Source organism: Syngnathus leptorhynchus, chromosome 1 (genome assembly GCF_054491065.1).
Source record: "Syngnathus leptorhynchus isolate UIUO chromosome 1, UIUO_Slep, whole genome shotgun sequence".
In the NCBI taxonomy this organism is placed as follows: domain Eukaryota; kingdom Metazoa; phylum Chordata; class Actinopteri; order Syngnathiformes; family Syngnathidae; genus Syngnathus; species Syngnathus leptorhynchus.
In genome coordinates this window covers 7,641,571-7,666,383 of record NC_141195.1, presented here as the reverse complement: position 1 = coordinate 7,666,383, position 24,813 = coordinate 7,641,571, and the positions used below count along the sequence as shown (strand labels likewise).

At 39.3% G+C, this 24,813-nt stretch overlaps 3 protein-coding genes across 4 annotated transcripts in view; 1 reads left to right on the top strand and 2 right to left on the bottom strand.

The window, feature by feature from the left end:
• Positions 1 to 166: 166 nt before the first annotated feature.
• renbp (renin binding protein) lies at positions 167 to 3,809 on the bottom strand. The gene is made up of 11 exons (XM_085925748.1): positions 3,638 to 3,809; positions 3,099 to 3,205; positions 2,905 to 2,980; positions 2,762 to 2,837; positions 1,992 to 2,170; positions 1,677 to 1,904; positions 1,202 to 1,283; positions 885 to 1,060; positions 671 to 802; positions 489 to 576; positions 167 to 396 (listed from the first exon to the last, which is right to left on the bottom strand). The coding sequence occupies exons 2-11, from the start codon at positions 3,197 to 3,199 to the stop codon at positions 323 to 325; spliced, it is 1,212 nt and encodes a 403-aa protein (XP_085781874.1). The 5' UTR covers positions 3,200 to 3,205; positions 3,638 to 3,809; the 3' UTR covers positions 167 to 322.
• A 453-nt stretch (positions 3,810 to 4,262) lies between these two features.
• pex10 (peroxisomal biogenesis factor 10) lies at positions 4,263 to 7,280 on the bottom strand. The gene is made up of 6 exons (XM_085925758.1): positions 6,961 to 7,280; positions 6,799 to 6,879; positions 6,181 to 6,593; positions 5,904 to 6,076; positions 5,448 to 5,583; positions 4,263 to 4,956 (listed from the first exon to the last, which is right to left on the bottom strand). Exons 1-6 carry the CDS (start codon positions 7,070 to 7,072, stop codon positions 4,888 to 4,890), a joined length of 984 nt encoding a protein of 327 aa, XP_085781884.1. The 5' UTR covers positions 7,073 to 7,280; the 3' UTR covers positions 4,263 to 4,887.
• A 639-nt stretch (positions 7,281 to 7,919) lies between these two features.
• The window catches only part of plch2a (phospholipase C, eta 2a), a 76,541-nt gene continuing 59,647 nt past the window's right edge, over positions 7,920 to 24,813 (top strand). The window contains exons 1-3 of one of the 2 annotated variants that reach the window (XM_085912722.1): positions 7,927 to 8,000; positions 11,158 to 11,284; positions 11,379 to 11,821. In XM_085912722.1, the coding sequence (XP_085768848.1) occupies positions 11,689 to 11,821 (133 nt within the window). In that variant the 5' untranslated portion in view covers positions 7,927 to 8,000; positions 11,158 to 11,284; positions 11,379 to 11,688. Of the gene's footprint in view, positions 8,001 to 11,157; positions 11,285 to 11,378; positions 11,822 to 24,813 lie in introns of both variants that reach the window. The other variant, XM_085912714.1, reaches the window with a different exon arrangement.

Here is a 24,813-nt window from a genome sequence, read left to right as displayed (position 1 = left end):
ACGCTCTAACTTCTTTCTACATACTAAAACATGCATGATTCAATTCCAAATTGCCAAATGTGCCCTGTGATTAACTGCGACTAATCCAAAGTGTACACTGCCTTTTGCCGAGTCAGCTCCCCACAAGCTTGAACAAGCAAAACGATAGACAAAGTAGTTCATCCGAGGTGTTTTTTTATTTGATGATTAATCTGCACCTGACAATATGTAAAATAAGGAACACAAATTCGTTATAACCCTTTAAAAATACATTCAATAAAGCTTGATTCGCAGCCGTTTAAAAACAATGTGTCGTCTCAATTGAACACAATGACCAACGAGCTCACACTGCATTATTCAGCAGATCATCCAGAATACGCTCACACATATAAAGGCAGCGTGGTACATGGAAGAATCCTGTAGAGAACAGAACATTTCCAGAGAAATTTATTTCAATATCAGAATTTCAAAACTCATTCAACAATACTCCACATCAATGTTATTCTCACCTTTATAGGGACCTCCTTTAAAATCCAGAATTACTTTTCCATCTTGTGACAAATAACCAAACCATTCCCCATGTTGGTCATCAGAAAACTGCACACATAAAACTCAAGACGTCAATTCAAGAAATGTAAAGCAAAACACGATCACACTTGACTAGTTGTTTGCAGTGTGATACAATACTCACGTGAGTAAATGTGTAGTCATAAATTTGATAGAAACTCTCTAGGAGTCTGGGTCTTTTGGTTTGGCTGTAGGCCATGAGGATGGCAATAAGAGCCTCGCAGTGAGGCCACCACAGTTTCATACTCCACTCCAACTGCTCAAACACACCAAAAGATGAGATTTATGACCACGCGACAAGCAAATCCAAGTGCAAATAAAATCTCAGAGTGCATTGCCTGAGTGGGACAATGGCCATCCACATCCAGGAAGTAGAATAGGCCACCGTGTTGTTTATCCCAGCCATATTGGAAGGGTAACTCCACAAACTTATTGATGGCTTTTTCCTGCAGCTCCTTGTCCCCACATTGAGAAGCATATTGAAGCAGGAACCAGCCTGCTTCCAAGGCATGGCCTAAATCGGCATTGTGAGAATGAAAAGTAAAAAAAAAAAAAAAAAAAGTGAAGTTACTAGCCTTACTGAAGTTGAGCTAAAGAGCAAATTATGTTTAATCCATGACTTGCACGACCGCTTAGCAAACAGTGGAGCATTTACCTGGATTCTGCAGTCGGCCTTGACAACCTGGTAGTTCCGCTCCCTCCAACGACACATTTTCCAAGATAGCTGTGCCATCTCTCTGTACAAACGCAATAAATATGGGATTTGTTTAGCAGATAAGAAAAAGACATTTCCTAGATAGCTAGCTAACTTAGCTGTAGGATGCAGGATTTTAGCATTGACAGCAATATATTCTGGTTAAAGTAGCCCCAAGTCATTTTCAAAGCCAGGTCCAGAAAGTAAAAACCCTGCCGCAGATGCTTTTAACCAACCAAGCCGGCATGTTCAGTTTCTGGGCGCTAACTTGTTTCCCTGCTAGTTAATTAGCATCCCTTGTGGCTAAAACCAAACTGTGGCAGAATTTCTACTCTCTGGATCTGGATTTGACACCTCTGATGGTATCTACCGTACTATGTCCAAAATGATTGTAGTCTAGGAATTTTTGCAAAATACGTTACAGCTTTGTTCTAACCTGAACATGCTGGAGAATCTGCTGCACACACCAGCAGCTCAACTTTTTGTACTTGAGGACGGCTTCCGGACCACGACCTTCAGTGAGTTGCTGCACTAGACACATCAGCATCATGGGAACCGCCATGCTGTTGGTATCTGTGTCGCCGGGTAGCGTGGGTCGCCCCAAACCTGTTGGGTCAACCTGAACCCAGAAGATCAGCTGCGCCATCATATTTTCAGCCTCGAGCTGGAATCAACAGAAGCAGTCAAATGTTTGCTCGGTTACTTTCTGCTATCCAGATGAGCGGACATGTGTAATTTATTATCTTTGTACCTGCATATCCGTGTCACCCGTGACTCTGCTCAGCTCATCCAAGGCCATGACGTAGAAACACTCACTGAATATGGTCCGCTGAACTTTCACCGCTTTACCATCTCGTGTTAAACAGAACGCGCACTTCATCTGACCGTCGCCGCTAGAAACACGAGCAAATTTCCTGAGGAAAGCCCCTCCTGAAAAATAAAGGAAAGTAGTAATAGTAGACTGAACTAACCCTCACCCACTTCTGCAACCACATAGTTTCCGTTGTTTCATTTTACTTCCTCTCGGGTCACAGGTCAGAAAAAGGTTTGAAATATGTCTTACGGTTTTATGTCACAAAAATTTTTATTTAAACAAGGGTGTGTAGACTTTTCATATTGTCTGTCCGAATACTATGAGTTTGGAATAGATCAGCTCACAGATATACTTTGGTTTTTACTCAAGGCAACAGAAAACATGCAGCAAATGTTCGAGGCGGAGTGCAGATACAGCAAGTGTCAATTACGCAATGGCTATTTTGGTGAGTATAACCGGAAGGGTGATTTTTACATAGATAATGCCATATTTTGCATACTGAAACAGACTGTGATCTGATCTTCTGATTTGAAACTTCAGATAGAGATCCATGACCCCATCTGTCATGTCATCAATAGGTCAATTGTACAGCCGTAAAAAGAAAAAGTCACAACAAAGGAACGGCATGACGACTTTGGTTGTGAAATTGCACTTGATTATAAAACAATGGTCAGACATGTTTTGTTACTCTCACTAAGTGATCATACCAGCTTTGGCTGCTTCAAGGATGTCAGGCCGACGGAATCTATCCATTGTTCGGTACAAGCGACAGTACATCCACACCTGGGAAAGAACAAAATTGGTCAAGATGACTGTAAAGAGTTGACTACATGCTTGACCAAAGGCTTACCTGTCTTCCCTGCAGCCAGACATATTTCAGCTCATCATAAACCGTCCCATTCTTCCCAATACAATTGAAATAGCCCCTGAAACAGAAAGCAAGACGCAATCAACGGGACTGGCCACCACTTTCTGTCGTTTGCACTGTCATCAGTACTCAAGTTAGATGTTCTTCTTCGTAGCAAGCAGGGGTGGCTACCGTACCCATAAACTGTGTCTTGGGAGTATTTCAACCAGAAGTCCACAACTTTGTTCAATTCGTTGCGTATCTTCTCTCGACACTCCTCCAGTTTCACCACCGACATGGTTGTCTTTGAAATGAAATCGTAGGTGAAGATTAACCGTTATAATTGATCTGTGCATGCATCCGAGTTTTTATATTCTACCTGAGGCACATTCCAATGAGAAGGTTGTATGACATAACCCGTTTAGCATCATCAGCATAAATAAAAATAAAAGTAGACAAGCTCCAGCAAATAGAAATATCTCATATGCTTAATTCATGAATATGATATCAATTGCATCGCTGCATTCAGCGTTGGTGAAGTTCACGTGATTGAGGGCTGAATATCCGGATGTTTTTTTTTTTTTTTTTTCTTAGTTTGCAAAACCACCACGAGTAAAGGAGTTGTATTTTGCCATCATTCGCAATGGAAAACTGCCGTGACGACACAACTCGACGTGTTGGATAAACCAAAATGCTTCCGCAAGAATCAACACATAATCGTGAATAGAATCGTTACCTGCAATAGAGAACGCACGACTAGAGAGAGAACAGAGTTGGAGTGGACCTCACCAGCCGATCCTGCCGGCTCTCTCTCGCTCTCTCTCGCTGGGGCTGTCACGTGACTACGCCCAACAACCAGAAGTGGTTTGTGACGATCGGAACGTGGCGCTTGGACGTATCGGTCACATTAAGAATTTGATACGAAAATGTTTGGGGTTTACCTTCGAAATATTGTTTGACTTAAAGCCTCGTAGAATTCGATTTTGCTTCAGCCCGCCCCCCTTTTTGACAAGTCATGTATAGCATAATGTGAAATGAAATTGTAATGAATGTTGATTATGTACTTGCCGAATTTTTTTTAAAAATTCAAACAAAACGCAAAGGCCACATTCTCCACATTTGGGGATGTTAACAGTTCTTATAGGTTGAGGCACTTTATTATTTCTGTCTCTAAATTAAATATATTTGAAAAAAATGCAAACAAGCTATTGGACTTGGCAAATATGGGATGGGCTCCAGGTCTCCGCAGCCCAAAACATGATAATATAATCAACTGATGGATGGATATTTCCATCTGACTGTGAAATGCAATTAGTCAATGTTGTGCTCTCCTAGCGTTTTCCACTCACTCCTCTCCTCTCCTCTTCTCTGTCAGCCAGCCATACCCGACTATTTATCCTGACTGACTCATTCATTGCCAGACTGTTGGTGTTGCCTCAATGCAAAGTCTGCCCAGCACGTTGAAAAGAATTGATCTTCTGTCTTCCCCTGACCTCCCTGCCCGGGAACAAGTTAGCCTGTCATATTAGACATTGCCTGGGTAACGAATACATTTGCCTGTCATATTGAACCGGCAAGAAATAAGCAATAAAAGAATATAATTTTTATTTTGACAGATGCTGTTTGTTCCACAATATTTTATGGACATTCCCATGCAACAGGTCTTTTTCTTCCATCTACTGTACTGATTCAATAAAGAAAAATCATAGTGGGTTGCTGAATTTAGTCAATTAAACTATAAACTCCAATCAAACAGTTATTTTAGTAGTATTGACTGATGCAATCAAAAATAGAACTCTCACTTTTTTTTAAAAAAATAAAAAAAGGCACAATTGCCATTTAAAAAAATCTGACACCTACTGTATGTGCTGAATATAATTTGAGACAGAGAAAGTTACAAGATGGAAAATATTTAAATTATGATTTTTTTGGTGGAGATCCTTGGAAGCATCTGTCATCCATGTATTTTTAAATGAAACGAGTCTTCTAGGTGTAGTTCCTCAGGTACACTAGTCGGCGAGGCTGGAATTTCTCACGGCACAGTGGGCACTCGGCCTGTAGGACACATGAGGGAACGATTACAATAGTATACACACAGGAAGTATCTATGTCAACTTGACGGTGTTGAATTCTTTTTGCCTCAGACTCAAAATACAACATTTAATCCCATAACAATTTCCCTTAAAAATAAATTTGGATAAAATACATGTAGGCTGAATTTAGCTACTCTCATATTTATTATTAAATGTATTATTATTAAATGTATTATTCTAATTGTTTAGCATTTTGGCGCCATCTTGTGTCATCTCCAGAATTAGCACGCAAAAAGGTTATTTATTGAATAGCAGCTGGATTATTCATCAAAAAATCGAGGATAGGTTTCAAGGAAACTCACATGAATAGGTGAAGTAACATCATATGTAATTCGACCCTTGCTGAGAGACTCAAATATTTCCAGAGAAAATATTCTCGAGTTACAGAGGAGTTTAAAAGTTCCATATGTCCCATTTGAGAGATTGTGATGATGGTTCTGACGTGGGCCCTACCTTGGTGTTGCACCACTCTGTGATACACTCCCAGCAGAAGAGGTGCCCGCAGGGGGTAGAGGTTGGATGTCTGCGCTCCTCCAGGCAGAGGATGCAGCGACTGGGCGAGGACTTTGTCTTCTGAGTTTGCTGTGGACTGAAAAAGGAAAAAAAAGATTGTCGTAACAACATTGGCAATTTTATCCATTTACAGTCAGAGGGAACACCTATTGCTCATTTGACAAGCATGCCCCGCCCCCATCCACTTAATTAGTAACGTCCAATAGAATCATTCCAATCTTCCATGCTGTGGCTTCCTTCCTGTATCTACTCAATCTGAACATTACTCCAGAACTTCACCAAAATGTAATCTGTTCTTCCTCTGCTCACGCAGCTCAGCTTAGCAGGCTAATTGCGCTTTTTCTTTTTATAATATACATAACCGCATTGCAAGAAGTCTTATCACAATTAGTTTACCTGCCCGTGAGGTTCCTCTGGAGCTTCCACTCCTGTCTGGCTCGCTGCCTTTGTCTAAAGTTGTTGAGCTGCAGACATACTGTGATGAGCAGCTGGATGAGCGAGATGGCTCCAAGCAGCCTGTAGCTGCTCCTAATGGTCCTGTCATCGCTCTGAGGCCCTGAAACACGCAGCTATGCACGCACAAGCATTCACACAATTCTTAAGAAATGCTTATATATAAGTCATCAGGAAAAACATTTCCTTCAAGTGTCAATTATTGATTCCAGACACTCACATAGCTGATTGCAGAAGTCCTCTTGGACAATTGATAGAAAATGCCGCTGACGTAAAAGAGAGCAACGTGGAATCTGTGTAGGAGGGTCACTGTCTGCTGGAGGACAAACACAGCCGGCAAACAATTTATCCTCTGGCGCTCTGACAACAGTCCCACTGCCCTCCGGATGCATCTCCTCAACCACAGTTCCAGGCTCCACGGTCCAGATGCAGCCTGCCGCCGTCTGATACTGCAGCTAGTCTCCTGTGCGCCTTCGAGCTCATTCTCCAAGCAGACCAAGAGCTTGTCCAAGACGTATGGCAGCAATGTATGGCAGAAAACAAAGAGGCCTCGTCTGGCTGGGGAGGGAATGCGTCTTTTACTGGGGTCAACTTGGATGATATTGACGTATTCCTCACCCAGAGTCTGGTAACCTGACAAGAATAGTAATTGACCAATTAAGGCTGGGCGATCGTACCTTATAATATCAGATTTCTTTTCCAATCAAATGTGAGATGTTCCAATAAGAAATGACTTCCATTCTTAAAGAGTGACACATTACATTTGACCTCTGCATTTATCCCAGTACACCTAATAAGCAGTGGTGACAAACATTTCATATTTGTTTGATCAGCCTACCTATGAGTGTTGTCAAACCAAAATAAGTGACGTCTGAAAGTAGTTCAACTTCTTTCCTCCAGTCCAGCCACCTTTTGGATCCTCAGAAAAGGAAGACATTTACCTAGATAAACAGCTTCAAAAGTAACACAGACGACCCGTGTCTTGTGTGAATGAACTCACCGGCAAGCGTTTGAAAGGTTTCATTCGCGCTGTTCCGAAGAAAAGTTTGATAGAACTCGTCTTTCTGACCGGCACGAATCAGCTGAGACTGGTTGGCAGGAGCGAGTGGCATCTTGAGTTACTTGATAATTAATATAATAGTGCTACACAAATAAATGTGCCCTGTCTTGCCTTGCCTTACATCGGATGTATGCTAATGCACAAATCTTTATGCCGAAGCCTTTTATGGAACAAATGTACAAGCACGCAAAGAAATAGTGCCTTTCTAAGCAGTCGTAGCTGCTACTGCTACACTTGGACTATGAAAACAGGAAAAGTGCCGGAAGTTCTGTTTTGTAAACAAACATTCGAGCGGACGTTAAAATATTGTGGTTAAAAACCGTACAGTGCCATCTGGTGGTTATTATGTATATTGCAACCAGACGTGCTCAACTGCTTTTGAAGTACTGCAAACAGTGAGGTGTTTATACAGATATCCACAAGAAAAAAAGGTGACTTTGACTTAAGTAAATTAAGTTTAATTTACTTGGAAAGTAAACTTCATGGTGGAAATACAGCTTGTTTTTTCTACTGCACTACCTTTTGATATCTGATCAGAGTATCTTGTCTTTTTCCAATGTGTCACAATAATCTCTCCCACCAATGAAAGTAGGTTAAGAAAATCCATCCATCCATCATTGATTCATTCATTGGTAAAAGCTCTTCTAAGAAGAGACTGAACAGTGGCTTAACCAGTTCCTTTGTCTCCTCTATCTTGGCTCCTGAGCAAGCAAGGTCCATCGTATCAATCTAATAATGCATCCCATTATAAGTCCGCACTTGTGCCTTAACTGTATCCATGTACATTTACATATTCCCAATAACCCTTGAACAGTCTGCTCCCCATCCTGCTTACCAGGAAGTTGACCTTTGCTTTTTTATGTGAAGGGAGGAGCTGGAGAGTGTATTCCCAACGTGCCCCTCAGTGCTAGCAACTCACAAGTAGTAAGTCTCGAGTAACAGGTGGGTGGGAACTGTGCTGCCTGGAATTAAGCCACCAGGTAAGATTTGAAGTTTTTTTTGTGCTTCTTGAACTACAAAACATCCACTTTAGAAGGATTGGATTGGGTTTTGTCGTCCATTGGGGTGTTAGTGGACTGTTGCTCTCAAAAACCTCTTTTACCAAATCGCCAATGTCGTGTAGCAGATCTGATGACACCTGCAGATAAAAACGGCATTGCATGCTTGTGTTACATGACTCACTCTTTTGAGTGTTGTGCTGTGCTGTGTATCTTTTAAAACCAATAGGTGTGATGATTTCATATTTTCATTTAAAACAGCTTTGCCATGACAATTTTGCAATTGTATTTCCCTTTCCTTTCTACTTATGTTAATATTTGACAGTTTGATATCAATGTCTTTTTCCTCAAATGACATGTACTTAGAAAGCATCGGATACTAGACAACCCCCATTTTTTTTCCCTTTTAGAAAAAAAACAAAAAAACCAGGAGGTGCCACCGAGATGTTGTGATTACCTTTACTGTGACCGCCGAAGACGTCAGTCATTACCATGATAGTCGCTTACATGGCAGATAGGGCATCTACAAATCAGAAATCTTAAACAATAGTAGTGCTAAACTGTGTTGCAGTTATAGCTGGACGTGAGTTTGGTGGGTGTGTTTGAGACAACAGCCCCGTGGTCTGAGTCAAGTTTATTTATCTAGCCTTTACTCACAAAAGAGTCTCAAGGGACCTCACAAGCCCACAGTTGACAAATATTAGTGACTTCCCCTAAGCTTAACCTTCCAAAAAGGCAAGGAAAAATGCAAATTTGTGCAAAAGAAGAAATAATCAGCATTAAAACAGACTTGCGTGTGGTTTAAGTCTTAACCTGCAAATTGACCAGTGTCAGATTAATTTAATCAAACCTTCTTGTCTTGGTCACTCTTGCTTCATCATTTTATACCTTGCATACAAAAAACAACTGGAAGGAAAAGGAGGCATGCAGGGACGCCAGCTGTGTAGACCTTAGACAACATCTGTTTGAGAAGAAGCAGCATCAGATACCCAGTCTGCTATTCATAATGAATTAGAAACTTTGGCAAATCTTCTGTTGAGTCAACAGGCTGCGACCGTCTGGTAACCATTCCACGCTCGCTCAAAATCAGCTGGGAAATGCAAAGTAGCCATCCTTAATGGAGTTAGAGAGCACTCCCGCTGGTGTACTCGCTCGCTCTGCGGGGGGGAACTTATGTAGTCATTGACAGTGAAAAATGGAAGGGTGTACTTCGATGATCGACTTTCCAGTGTTCCATTCAAATTCCAATCTTTTGGGAACACTTTAGTTTGCATCGAAAGGTTAAACAGACCGCAGATGGGGGGGGGGCTTCAATGATCGGATCGTGTATTTATTGTGTATTTATATTATTGCGCTGAGAAATATAATTAAGTATCGAAAATAAATATAGTGCTTAATAGTCCTTGTGTGGTACTTCAGTTGGTTGGAAGTCCTCCAGGACTCCTCTCCTTCATAGTTTAAGATTTAAAGGGATCCTGCTTGGCACATGTGCCATCTTTGTGTAGTTATTTCTTTAATAATATTTTTTTCTGCACAGCCTTTTAAAGGCAGCTGCTTTATTTTGTTTTGTGCAGTCTTTTTTACTAAAAACACATAAACGTTAGTTCCTGCTCTTGCACAATGGAAAGTGGAAAAGTGTGTGTTCTAATTTGAACATCTCTTCAAATCTCATCTCAATTTATACTCCATAATTATGGATGCGCACGTTTATTCCGAGTTATCATGTGAGGCTACAATTAAGTCCCTGTCCAGTGTGTGTTATCGTGTTTCACTCGACACAATGTGAAACTTTAGTCAAGGCTGGAGTTGTGCAATGGAGGTGAAGTGACTACGCTTGGGCTTGCCTCTCACTTCCTGGCACTCAGACACAAAAGGACAGGAGCTCTTTGTTTCATTTTAAAGTGAATACTTCTTGAAGTAGCCGTGGTTAGCATGTTTAGGCCGACTCAAATACAACTCATGCAATATGATTGAGCATATTCACAGTTCTAAATTTCTGGGGTTAGAATTAGGCCTTCCTGTGCTTGCATGGCTTTTCTCTCAGGGCTTCTAAAAACATACATATTCTTCTACTGACTATTCTAAATTGCCTTTAGGTGTGAATATGAGTACTATGTGCCCTGCGACTAGTTGGTGACCAGTCCAGAGAGAAGGTACCTCATTTCTTGCCCACAAATTAGGCTCCATTTCGCCTATGAGATGGCTTAAATACATCCCGTAAATAGTTGGAGTGAGCAACAAATAAATGAATAGCAATGGAAAAATCCTGGCAGCCTATCTATGTCTGAAATACTAGTTTACATTCGGGACGGGCACGCATGCATGTCCGCACAGTTTTCCAGTGGAGACCAAAAATGTGTTCGCTGGTAATAAGGACATGCCCTGACCTGCAGCCTAAACTATCTGCCGACCTACCTCTGACAAACGGTTCTCAACATGCTCTCCAGTCTGCCCACCACATCACGCAAACCCCACCTCCATCACACACACATGCGCACACACACACACACACACACACACACACATACAGTCATTGTGTGGACTTGGTGTGCATGGTGGCAGATTTCGCAAAGCCTACTAAAGATTTCCAGAAGGGAATCTGACCTTTTGATGAGACGGACCAAAGTGGAAGGTAAGCGAAGGAGAGCCAAAGAGAGTTGTCATGCTGAAATGGATTCGCATAAACTTTTTGTCTAGCATCCTAATATGTTTTCAAACTTAACTTCTTGTACCAACTTTGTGGTCCGCACACAAACATTTGAATGTTTCTCTTCTCCATGTTCTGTTTTCAAAACTGTATAAATTGAATTCCTAACCTTATGTATGTATGTATGTATGTATGTATGTATGTATGTATTGATTTACTTAGTATTTAGGTATTTACTCATTTACTATTTATGTGCCTACATTGAAATTTTAAAACTGTAAATGTACCACTAATTGCACTCCCAAAACACTTAAATATAATTACAAACTATTATCACTGTACATTAATTACCCTTAAACGTCATAGATGTTGTCCATATAATTTTGAAAAAAATGTACCTGAAGTGACATTCTCCAAAATGTTTGATGAAAATCCAGGCTAAATGGAGCTTCTGCTTGACAATGTTTTTTTTTTTTTTTTTTTTTTTTTTAGATGTGTTTCTACCAATAAACTTTCCTGGCACCTTCTTACAAGTAGCTTCAGCGAACATGCATGCAACATGGTTTAACACAGAACATTTCACAAGGCATTTCCATTTGTAAGACAGCAACCGACCACGGTGCTTATTCATCAGTTAATCCTCAAACATTTGTTGTTGTACTCGTTTTAAATGTGTTTCTAATGTGCTTCTTTTGTGTGTTTCACTCTGACAGTGATGCCGCTTGGTGCCCTGAGACAATCAACTGAACAAGGTTCTTTTCTGGCTCAGAGCACTCTGCCTACCAAAGAGGAAAGACAATAAAGAAAAGAAGACTTTCCTCTTTTGTTCTTTCTGTTTTTTTCTCTCAGTCTTTTTATCACCATTTCTCCATACCATGGGAATATACTCAAAAAGTTTTGATTTTTCCCACTCAGAGAGATAACACACAAATAACCCCTGGAAGTGAGGTCAGCTTCAAAAACAGTGTCAACAGTGTTTTGACATCGTTTGCCACACAACCTTTACTACCTGGAGGAGTTAGAATGGCAGTAGTGAAGGAATCACCAAACTTGTCACTGAGATCAAGGACTACCATGACCACTGACGGCGACTCGTCCCTGAGCATGGCCGGACTACCTTGCAGGCACTTCCTGTCAGCCAATGTCATCAATGTCGGTAAGTGTTCACTTCTTTTCCTTTTTGTTGAGCTACAATATTCAAATAATGTGAAAAACTTATCAGGCTGTATTTTTATTACGGATTGTGATGTAAATGTGTAATGGTTCTGTTAAGTTGTGAGTTGTGCTTAGGTGTTGACTTTTACCTGGTTGTTGGTAAACAAAGGAGACTTTTGGGTTACAAACAGCTTTTTATTTGGATGCAAAAAAAAAGCACCAAAAAAAAAAAGAAAGAAATAATGTGGTTGCACAAGTGTGCACACCCAGTTATAACTGGAATGTTCAGAATGAACATTTCACATCCACACGTGTTAAATGTGACACATCTGCCATCATTTAAAGCACCACTGTTGCATCCTTCTTACATTTCAGATGTTCTGACTGACTTTCTTTTGACTTTTTTTTTCTTTCTTTTTTGTGTACTAGTAGAAAGAAGCCTGAAGGTTTTGTATTATCACTGTGATTCAGTGTTAGCACAAAAGCATTATTTCATTTATTTATATTTCCATCCACTCTTGAAAAGTGGAAACATTCACTTTAGTTTAGGTGAAATTGTTTATCTTTTTTTTGATGACTGGATTTTTTTATATTGCGACTTATGACTGACAGAAAACTATTTTAAATTTGTGGCATTGCAGTTGTTGGGGCCAAAGTATTCCCCCCCCCATCATTCTTGGTCGTTGTTGTTTCCAAATGTATTTCCTTGAAAGAAGCAGCATGACAGAATTTTTGTGCCTCTGGCTTGACATTCACTATTTATGTTTCCTACTTCTGGTACTTTCTCATCATCAGTTGTGCCAGAATAGAAAGGAAATAAAAAGAAGCAAAATGCTACACATGATCATATTGTGTGCATATTTTTATTTCTGCCGGCCCATTCTGCTGCTTCAGGTGAAAGAAAAAATAATGGCCTTCAAATGTATTGCTCATCTGTTATGATTACATCAAAGCAGCCAAACCTGTGTTTCTGTTTCTCATCTTGGGAAAATGGAACAATTAAACTCCAGTAAATGGAAGGCAGTTTGTTTCAGGGGATTTGATTTAACCTGTATGAGCTTGAGTTCCGCCTTTTGGTCTAGCAGTCGTTTCATCATTATAACCTTATTGGGCCAACTAAAAAAAAAAAAAAAAAAAAGATTATTTCCAGGATGGAGATACTACTTATGGTACTTCATAAGCAATGAAACAACATGGGAGCAAAGTCAAAGGTCACGGAAGTATTATCAGTCAAGCATAATTTCTTGAACATGAGGTTTAAATCTGGTGAGGAGTCTAAGAGAAGAGCAAGCAAATATTTTTGTTGGATAAATGCACATTTTTTTTTCAAGTTGGCTATCATTTATTGCAAAAACACTTTAATCGATCACTTTGCTGAGTTAAATCAATCAGATACAGTGCAGCTGTTTTGCGTCCATGTAATCTTTATTGACCGTGACCTTTACGTCCGCAATTTAGCAATGTGTTCTATTAGTCAGAGGAAGCATGAGATGAGTGGTCAAAAGTACCGTTCTGTTCAGTTCGTGCCCACAAGTGATCTACTTGGCCATCCAAATAGGTGCAATTTGGAATTTGATGGTGTGTGTCATCACAGATGGATAACGGGGCGCTAAGTAATGAGTGCGGCTCAAATTTTGACACAAATGAACCGTTTATCACTTTTTTTTTTTTGCTGTCTTTTAGTCACATCATGTCAATTAGTTTTGTAAACACTTTGAAAAAAAATCATTGGAGGCTAACCCTCTCAATGTGGCAACCAAGCAGGACACATCGGGATGAAGTTAATGCATGTGATGAATGAATGAATAAAGCCCGAAACCTTCCAATTTAAACTCATTCGCAGACTGATGCTCCTTTAAAATGTAATAGAAAGCCATCTGCTCAGTCCCGGGGTGTTTAAAGAGTTGTCAGTCAAACTATAACATCTGTTCGTTTATGCGGAGAGTGGATAACACAAAGATTACAGTAAATAAAGACCATAGCGTTATTCGGTCTCGTCAGAACAAAATGAGGAGTCACAAGATTTGTCTGCTTACAATTTAGTCCAAACTCACCAGTAACTTGGACATTCTTATTCAGAGGAGGGTTTATGAGTAATTGACTCTAATTTAATTCATACAAATTTTCTTATATTGTTAACATTGTCTGAATGATGATTAGCCTAATTGATGTAATGATAACGCTCAGACAGAATGCAGTATTATGGTATGGTATGATGTGGTACGCTTTTATTGTCAGAGGTTCAAAAAAAAATAATGTAGTTTGAAAATAAATAAATGCAAATCATAATAATAATAATCAGGTCGTTTATTTATATAGACCTAAATTACAGGCAAGTCTAAAAGGGCTTTACATGTACAAACATTGATAATTATTCTCAATATCCCTTGATCTTAAATTTAAATAATTATAATAATAATCTGTGCTCAGCTCTTTTTATAACCAGGTGAGGGCAGTCTAATATTCTTCTTTCATTCAGAACCGGACTGAATTTTCCGTCAATTTTTAATGTTGCCAGATTTTATTCTGGGTGGCATTGGATTATACTGTTAATGAGAATTTCTTTCTGTGGTCATGTAGAGGCTATGAGATTAAACACAATCCAATCTATGATGTTGCTCAAGACTTGCAATCATTGCTCCCAAAAAATGGACATCAGTGAATTACTAGAAATGATCAGATCACCATCACAGACACCATCATTAAAACTTTACTATGCTACTTGTCCAATCAAATGCAAGTAAATTAACTGGTATCTGGAAAGTTACCTCATGTGGAATAAATTAGATAGACCATTATTAGTGTATGCCGAAATAAATCTTCATTGAGATGTAAAGAAGGTGTTTGTCACACTAGCACAACAAGCAGCATCGGCTTTAAAGGCCACCGTAGTATTTGAAATATATATTTTTTTTGTCTCTTGTATTTTTTTCATCTTAATGTTCTCATTTCCCCCCCAAAAGCTGTATAGATACATTTTTATTTGGCCAGATACACACACACAAATGAAGAAAGATATGGCTCAGTTGGGCATTGGAAGGCAGGCACAGCAGTAAGTATGACAAAAAACAAACACAAGGAACTTTTGTTGAATGGATAGTATGGGCAGGTTTCTATGCTGCAGGGAGGAGGGGAAGGAGGAGGAGGAGTCTTTGACCCCACTGAGGCAAGACGGAAGAATGACAGGCAGGGCAAACGTGTAACAAGCAGGGATGGGGAAACAACAAGAGGAAACAAGAGAAACCTTGTTTTAGTCTAAAAAGAAATTCACTGCTATAGTGATTTAACGATTCGATAAAATAGTCCGATGTTAACGACTATTAAAACCTGACAATACTAAAGTTTATTTGATGAAAAATGAGCTTTTTAATCTTTTCATATGTCTCTGTTGATTCTACCCTTTCGCTCCGCTGTGATGGGACCAATTAACGTGATAAGCACCCATCATTGAATTTCTCAGCCAATCACAACCAAGCAGCTCGGCTGGCTAAAGTTCCGGAGCAAAAGAATCATTTTGACACAACACCCAAATTACTACTAGCTGCTGTGTGAGCGTAGACAAGCAGCGAGCATCTGATAATTACTGAATTGTAATAATGTTTGGCTATATTTGAGAGGTCAGCAACTTTAAATAATCAGCCAATTAAATCTTCCACCATAGAAATATAGGTGATCTTCTCACAAGAAAATCAGGGCGGTCCAAATACTCGTAGTGCTTTAGGGCTTGACATCGAGGAAGCAGAAATAGACTCACTGGAGTCTATGCCTGCTATTGGCATGCATAAAGTTTGTTTATTTTGGCAAACTGCAAGATCTCCCCTTGAGGGTGATGTAGGTCTCCATCCTTCCACCCACAGCCCACAGTCCGTGTGTAACCCCCCCCCCCCTCTGCTAATAATGGTGCCACGTCCCTTGTCTGCCGGAACACTTTTAGCAAACACGCGGCTCCTTAAGCTAAAGTAAAAATCTAATCGCACTGTCTACTAAATCTGTTGCCTGACAGTGGCGGGTGATCTGTCCAGAATGACAGCACATCAATAATAGCTGATGGATGGATGGATGTCATTTTGGGATTTGGAATCTCATTTGAAAGTCGAAAATATTTAGTGATAATCATGAGTAAAAAGGACAGATTGTGTGAAGCACGTCAGCAACTAAGACTAAGAATTGAGCGTACACATTTACTTGCGCTTGGATTCTCCCGCACTCCCCTTCCCTTCCTCCCCTTGAGGATACTCTCCTTACATTGACACTCATTATCAGCGATATCCAAGGCAATTAGCACCAATGGTGCCGTCCATCTTACTATGGCTCCAATGCTACCATCTGCCAAGTGCCACATGCAAGAACCTAATGAATAATATAGCATGGTGCTATATTGCAAAATATCCTTATGTGCATAATATGGAGTGATTCTTAGGCTGGCGAGTTTTGCGCTAAACGGAGGCGATAGGGAGGGATAATGACGATGATATGCAATATTAAAGAGCATCTTGAAAAAGGCTGAGCTAGCCTACATACAACAACTAACGCTCGAGGGTTTTTTTTTTTTGAGGAGGAAAAAGGCCTTTTAATGGAACGTATGCATTATCTTGATGATTTGGAAAGCTGTTTTAATTAGGGGCAACTAATAACAGCGCAAACTAAACTTCTCTGTATGTATGAATTACAAATAGAAATATCAACGGAACAAAACTGGCAGCGGGTCTTGTACGACTTTAGAATGTATTTCATGACTTCTTCATCTTATCTGTGATTGAATGGATGGATCCATAGAAAAGAGGAGTACAAAAAATATTATATTCACTTTTGAGTATTGCAATTGAGCATGAGGAGATTGCGCTCAGGTAAGAAAAGCTATCTTCTTCTTCTTGAGCAGTGTTTCTTAACCTTGTTGGGGGGTACCGAACCTCACCAGTTTCATATGCGCATTCACCGAAGCCCTCTTAAGTGAAAAAAAAAATCTATTTTTTGTCAAATTCAAGACAGATGTTGCACAAACATCACCTTGTTCAAAGAACAAAACCAACACAATGCATGAACTCACAACAAATGACATACCTGCAAATCAGTGTGACTTCTGCTTTTGCGAGAACAGTTGAGATATGCATCATCACAAATTTACACGAGAAATCAGGTGTGTTCGGACCTCCGCGGTGGAGGCTCTGCCGAACCCCTGAGACTGATTCACCGAACCTCTAGAGTTTGATTGAACCCAGGTTAAGAACAACTGTTCTCGAGAAACTCAGCCCAGGCTAAAAAAAAAATAAAATAAAACATTGTGATCCACCCTTGCCCCTTTAAATGGGATTTGTCAGAACCATTTGGTTGGTATATTTATTTAAGACGTCCGGTCCCTCTCCACCGACAATGTTTGGTGGTCAAATCGAGCACGTAAAATGCTTTTTCCAACACTTATTTGCGGAAAGATGGCCGATGTTAAAAGAGTGATGAGGAAGGAGGAAAGCAGGGTCGGCCATGAAATATGAAACGGACATGAAAGAAGAGGCAGAGGCAGAAAGTAAGACAGTAAGAAAGTGAGGGAGTGATCTCCGTATTGCTGGGGGGGTGGGAGGAGGTGAGGAAGGGGGGTGGTTGAGCAGCATCTGCAAGTGGAGCAGAGAAAGAGAATTGTCCTCAGCTGCACCATTGCTTTTATGAGAGCCAAGCTGCAGTGGGAGACAACAACCTCGATTCCTAATGGAGTGTGTGTGTGTGCTTATGTGTGGATGGTTGAACAAGCACACACACACTGAAATGGAGGAGACTACATTTAATTGCGGCTTACGTATTTGAGTAGCTGTGTAGTCGTTAACACGTGAAGCAAGACGCCATCAATTGATACATTCAATGGGCTTCATCAGTGTGAATCTTCTGACAATAGGGTGAGAAGATCCCAATGGGCCTCTTGACATTATTCATGTGGGTTGGTTGCAAACGCATTTTGCGCTAACATGCAGTCAAGTTCACACACCAAAAAAAAACCTAACATTGTTACACTTATGGCTAATGCTTTGTAATGGTTTTTTTGTCTTTTTTTTTTTTTTTTTTTTTTACATATCAGCACTCAACTTGACTCAACTCAGCTGAATACACCATAAGTAGAAACTCAGTGCTATCCAGTGCCACAATGAGGGATGCCATTTTTTGTTCCTCTTCATGTGTAGCATCTCTCACATTTCAAAAGAGTTAAAAATCAATATATATTTTTGTATTGTTACAGATGCTATTTGGTCATGTTTCAAATACAACTGTGACCTGTGTTGTGCAAACATTAAAATAATATTGTTACGAGTCCAATGGACTCAATGTCCCTGTTGGTAATTACAATACTTTTCAGTTTTGATGACATCATCTCGGGAAAGAGGGAATTGCAGAAGCTGGTAAAAGTATCAAAAAAACAAAAAACAAGATTAGAGGCTAAAGCTCGTAAGGCAACGAAATAAGACTTTTTACTGAATGATATTTTGTAGACGGCGTGATGCATCACTAATTGGCTGAATTCTATATTTAGATACATAAGTGAAAGACAGCAGTCACTTCTCTGCACGCTGCAGGGCACTTTTACACCTTTGCAAACTACATGCACAGAACAAATGCATGTCTCGGTCGTACCTCGTGAATCCTCCCTGACTGTCATGTAAAAACCAGTCAACATATTTATTCTCACTATTTTGCAAAGCTCACTTTTCCCTTTTGACTCATAGGTTTAGTTTTCCGTTTGAGGTTTGTGCTCCATATTTTGTTCATTATTTGCAATGTGCCATCCTGTTCTTTTGGAGACATTTTTATATTAGGATAAAAGAAATAAATGTCTCAAGCATTTTTTGTAATGCAGGCAAATTAAACGAGAAGACACGAGTGAGCGTCCATCTGCTCTTTCCAGATAAGCTCGGGCTTTACGTATGCACGTGTGTCATGTGTACTCTTCTGTGCTTGTACTTGTAATGTTATCACTGGCAGCTTATCCGAGTCAACAAAAGGTAGAGTCTTGCTAGCCAATATCATGTAATGTTGGTTTTAGTCATTCAAAAGTATCATTTGGCTTTCAAATGGAGGGAAACGGCTTCACTCTGCTTCAAGGTTGAGAGTTATTGAATGGTTTTCATCAAATTGTCAAGTAAACTCTGACCGATCTAAAGAAACATCACCGATAAGCAGTGGTGGAAAAATCTTTAGCCCTTGAAATGGAATCTAGTTTTCCATCTCCAAAAGTTGGGTGAATGAGGACTGGTAATGCATATTACTCTTGATGCTCTGCTCTTTCCTCGCTCTAGTTACACTTGCGTATGTTCAGTCAGAGCGAGTGTTAATCTGCAATGTTGAAGCCACCCCGAAGCCACCAAGGTATTCTGATTTCATCGTTTATTTTAACTGGTATCCTCACCGAGGGTGGATCTTACTTGCTCACCTCCAAACCAAGGGAAGAAAACATTGAACTGCATTTAAATTGCAATTTAGTCTACATTACATACAGTACGATGATGTGTTCAAATTTTATTACTAGACATGCTAAAGGTAATATGGATTAGTTACAAAATAGTAATAATAAAACATTTAATCGCTATTAATCTCTATTTCAGTTTTTTTCTTAGAGTACTAAGTTTGAGCACACCAGTAAGGTGCCAAAGATGCACATCAGTCCACCAGAATATCAAAAACTGGAGAGAATAAAAAAAAAAAAAAAGTGGTTCGATGGATTTTGTCTATCACCAAAAGCACCTCAAGCCACACACTAACGCTAGCTTCAACAGTTGTAGTAAAATAAAGTAGTGTTGCTTGGGTCTTTGTGTTTGTAGTATCATTAATTATTTGAATGAAAAAAAAAACATGGCTTGTTGTGTCAAATATTGTTAAAATGTAAATAATTAGGCTTTGTTCTGTGCTGGAAAAGATAAGTGGTTGCATGTAGTGAAGATGAGAAGAAGCATCCCTGTTGAATGTGATTTGTACATTTAGTTTATTCATTTTGCACAGGCACATTTGAAACCAGCTCCATTACAAGGAGAGGCGGAAAGACAACTTGTGAAACAGGAAGATGAAACAAGTTTTCCTAATGCAATTTCATGATTAAATATATACTATAAAAGTTTTTAAATGGAATAGCGGCACAGTTGAATTTTTAAGCAGAAGCGCACCACAAATGCTAATAACTAATAATTTTTTATTGATATCTCAATGGCTTAACCAACAGAATATGAATGCTAAATTCAAGTCTTTTTAAGATCCCCTTCGGGCATTTGGTCTCGCTCTTCTCCAATCTTCACACCGCCATTACCTTCCTCCTCATAACAAAAACAACTGGAGCGGCGCATGTCCAATGTAAAACTCCTCACCATGAACATGGCCCATTTTCGTAATGGCATGAATATCCACTTATTCATCACGCTGGAGTAGTTTCTCAGCATGTAACGAGCAGGGAAGTATTTTTGGGCAAGTGATGAGAGCATCAGGCTTCAATGAGTCCAGCAGTGAAATGGATGGGCTCGCATTTATTTAGTGGGACCAGAGAGATGGGTCATCCAGAATAATAGCCTGCTCAAATATATTACAAAATCCCACTTTGTACCTTCTGAAATTGGACACGATGGTCAATCAGTAGTTTTGTGCATATTTCACAATATCTCAAAATGAAATGAACCCAATGCATTATACAAAAGGTGTGTTTACATGTACAAGCAGTTGACTTTCTCTGGGAATCCATAAAACTTTACGAGTTAGTTAATAGTTTCCTAATAAAATGACTGTTGAGTAGTAATATAGAATCATAACATTGATTTGCTGACAATGCATACAGTGAGACTCATAACGTAAAAGTGGAAACTGGAAACGGTAAATAAGGCTGATGGAAATATAAAAAGATATATTTGATTTAGATTATGCCCATGTTTTGCTGAACAGAGTTTACAACATGTTTTATTGCAATATATGTTATCTGGAGTACATGAGCTCAGACTGTGTGAATAACTGCTACACAGATGCTCCAATTCAGATCTTTCATCTCCTCCATCTTTTATCGCGCGCGCATCATCAAGCTGCTCTTCACCTCGCTGCATTGACTTGTTTGCAACATTAACTCGAGCGTCAGCCACCTCCGAGGTCAAGTGTCATTAACGCAAAATGGTGGTGAGCACCAAACGGCTCATTTGTCCATTTTCGACAACCCGTAATGTCGCTTGATGAGCAATATCACTACCTTATTTCTCTGAGGCTCATTTGATGAAGATCACATTCAATCTATGAGGAACCATCTGCCTTCAATTAGGAAAAAGGAACTATGTTTACTAAAAGAAACTTTCTGTCCACAATGGTTGCTGTTACTAGGCATGGCATCTAAAGTCACCATAAATCAATTTTGGGAACACCCAAACAAGCACATTACACTATTTTCGATTGAGCGGCAGCTAAGTTTGGCGGAAATACATTTTTGCAGACAACAGTAATGCTGACAAAGTGTTGAACTACTTCTGCCAGTTTCAATTTGGAGTGGTAGACTTATGGGAATATTAGACTTTTGTATTGTATAACAGCAGAACTACTAAAAAAGTAGTGTTCTAAACCATCAACTGAGTCAAAGAAATGTGTAAAATACGTTGACTGGTAAAACGACTTTCTGTGAGGCACAGATATTGCCTTGCTGACTAATGAAGGTCATTCCCTTCACATTTAATTAATAATAATAATTACGCATAAATAAATTGATTACGGGTGTATATTTGCTATGTAACAGTCACCTGGACAGTTTTCAATATTTTCCCACTGGCAGCAACATAGATGTTGGTACATCTCAGATAATTTAAAGTTTGCGCACCGAAATGTCAGCACAAAAAAAAGCTGGAGTCGACAAACCTCTATCCATCACCAGACATATCCGCAGAGCCAAGTTGTATTTTTTTCCAGACTTACCCACCTGTGTTTTTGGTTTTGTTGGAAGCCAATTCACCTGTCAATTTAGCTGAAAATGATGAATCACCATTTTGCTGGATTGGGTGACCACAGAATTTTGCTGTCATGTTATAGTTGACGTGTGCCAACACCTTTTAGTTCATATGATTTTATTTCGAAGGTGTTCAGGTTTAGTGGCGGAATTAAGATTTTTTGACTATTTTTCAAATTCAGAAATATTCCTAAATATGATATTATATTATTGTTTCTATATTATTATTACCATAATGAAAACCTGATTTTCTAGCGATAAAACAAACAAACAAAAAACTCGCTAAAAGTTTAATTGCATTTCTGATGAAAAAAAAAGATAAAATGTTCACCAGTGTAATTATAGCACACTTGCACACCCTATTTCATGTCTTGCTGACATTAAGTCATCTTTGTTGTCTAATGTAAGTCAGCAAATATCTACTCCACCTAATATACTGCACTGCTTTTGTTACCATGACAACCAGGGCTAGAGGTATTGCATGGAGACATCACCTACCACAAACGCCGCCAACTTCACCGAGCCATCATGTATACACAACACTTAGCTAATGCTAACCGAACAATAGCTCACCAATACGTGATGTCACACATGATATGTCGTGGCCCATTTTAATCCAATGCTCATAAGTCTGAAAAGAACCTTTAGATATCTGGACAACTTCTATTTTTTTTGCTTCTGTTCTGTATCTCAGTCTCAATCGGCTAGATGGAGTATTATGTCTGACATTAGCGAACCTTTGCATAATTTGCCCCGCCAGCACCCATTTTCTACAAAGGCGTCAAGACTTCAAAGCCGCCTCGTTATACCTTGCCTCACTTGTGCTTCAGCGATGCAATTTTATCCCAAATCTTGTTTATATTTGTACACTCAAGCTTGTGTATAAGGCGATGCAATGCAGCGTTGACTACTTCCAAATGAACGCTCATTAATGTAGAAAGCCTTCAAAGTGAACTACAGCGTGCTGAAACACGATCGCAGCTATCAGCAGTGGCGTTCTCATCACCAGTGAACGAGTGGCGCTATCAGCTCAACGCTAATTCACGCTGTGTTACTTCCTCATTACAGAAGCAAATTCCAGCAAAAACAATATAATGTGACAGTCTTAAGGCCATCTAAATGATGGTTTGCACGTGGCCTTCTCGCATGTTCCTGGAGGAATTTTGGTCCAATCCCCCAATTACATCCACGTGTGCTTGAATCCCTACTGTTAAAAAAAAAAAGAAAATGTTCACAGAAATGGAAGAATTTAATATCATTCATGAAAATCAGGCAACAAGAACAAACTCAGGCAAAAACAACAAACCAGAATTTTTTTTATTAAGCATTCATCTCACTTATTTATTATTCATTTGTTCCGATAAAACTTCTGCTGTGACATCCATTCTAATCTACTCAGGGATCCATTTAACATTTATTTCTATTTGTCCTAAGCTTGTCAAGATATATTTAAAACATACTGTATTCTCAACAACTTTGTACCTTGGTTTGTGACACATGATTTTCACGTGGCCTCAATGAGCCGTTGGCTGACTCACTGCCAAATTATTCTCAGTTGAAGAGCAATCAACGGAAGAACGGCCCAATATTTTTCCATCTGGAATCACAACCCAATTTTTCTCACCTCTGAAATGGGCCGTGTAAAAAAGCAATTACGAATTTTGGTCAGACCTGAACATGATTTGATGACTACAAAGCTTTAACGAGATGACAAAGCGAATAGAAAATTCCCAATGTTAATCATTGTGCTATTTAGACTGACTAATGATAATATGATATATTGTAAATATATTATAGTATCAATAAAATGTGTAAATAGAAAAAGGATTTACTGTAGATTGTGACAACCTCTCTATTGTTTTACACCACAAAGGCCGATTATTGTTATTGCATAACTTTCGAGGTTCTTGTATTTTTTCACACTTCTCAAATTAATATATTTGATCACAATATTTGTGCTACTTTTAGCACAATACTTTACTCACATCTGGTATGCATGGCAACCAAGGCTGCTGCAATTGGGAATGTGTGTGTGTGTGTGTGTGTGTGTTTGTGCTTAACTTACAGAATAGGAGACAAAAGACCAAGATAGAGACTAATGAATGGGAGCGATGAAATGTAAGGAAAGAAATAAAAATAGGTTAACACCATCCCGGCAGTGAGGCGCAGAGAGATAGGAGAAAAAGAGAGACAGCAGAGGAGAGGTTGAGCGAGCTCTTGCTCTTCTTCTGCCTCTCGCTCTCTTTGATATCACAACTCAGCAGCAAGCGGCATGGAGCGGGAACCTCCAAGATTCAGTATGTAATGCTGTTTTACTATCACTTCTCTTGGCTCGACGCTGACTTGAATTCACACTTTTGATTTGATTGACGACACGGGTTGGTTGACTCGCATTACTTTTAGATTTAGGGGTGCTTGTATTAGTTGTATATTTAAAAGTTAGATCATCATTCAGATCATCTTTTGGGTTGGTGGGTTTTTTTTTTTTTTCATTTCACTCACCTCTCATTTCAGTTCATGAATGCATATTTCAATTCATTTGATGAGCATTGTCAGCGGTTGTATTCATTTTTTTTTTTAGTTCTGAATTGTGACATATTTCAACTGCAATGAATCAATCAGGCTCTTTGCCTTGAAGACAGGATCAATGAGGAAATTGAAGTTCAGTCATGAAAGGGCAGTTCCGTTGAATAGAATCAGAACTCATTTTCAAATACCTGTTGAATCAATCAAGCCTTTCATCTTGAATGCTGCAGCGTTTAATTTCTATTTTGATCAAGATTTGTTTGGTGTATTGTTTTGGACATCTCATGGTCAAAATGGCAGGCTTTCAATCTGCTCGTCTGTTTGGTGGTGGTGATCTTTTTTTTTTTTTTGTCTATTCCCAGTGAGCTCGCTGACATTCTGCCTCCAACACTGATGATGTGTTGAAATATACATGCCATGACATTTGAAATCCTTCAGATCCCAATTGACATGATTTCCATTTGATTCATAAATTGATTATTGAATGTCACATCTTGCAGTATATTTCTGTCTCTATTATGATAAAAAAA

What these genes read in the sequence shown, in the direction of transcription:
- renbp (XM_085925748.1), bottom strand. Translation starts at nt 3,199, where the DNA reads ATGTCGGTGGTGAAACTGGAGGAGTGTCGAGAGAAGATACGCAACGAA. An exon ending in AGGCCGACTGCAGAATCCAG is followed by an intron (nt 1,061 to 1,201) that starts GTAAATGCTCCA and finishes ATGCCGATTTAG; the next exon opens with GCCATGCCTTGGAAGCAGGC. An exon ending in TAAAGGAGGTCCCTATAAAG is followed by an intron (nt 397 to 488) that starts GTGAGAATAACA and finishes TGTTCTCTACAG; the next exon opens with GATTCTTCCATGTACCACGC.
- pex10 (XM_085925758.1), bottom strand. Translation starts at nt 7,072, where the DNA reads ATGCCACTCGCTCCTGCCAACCAGTCTCAGCTGATTCGTGCCGGTCAG. An exon ending in GGACTTCTGCAATCAGCTAT is followed by an intron (nt 6,077 to 6,180) that starts GTGAGTGTCTGG and finishes GTGCGTGCATAG; the next exon opens with CTGCGTGTTTCAGGGCCTCA. An exon ending in CAGAGGAACCTCACGGGCAG is followed by an intron (nt 5,584 to 5,903) that starts GTAAACTAATTG and finishes TTCCTTTTTCAG; the next exon opens with TCCACAGCAAACTCAGAAGA.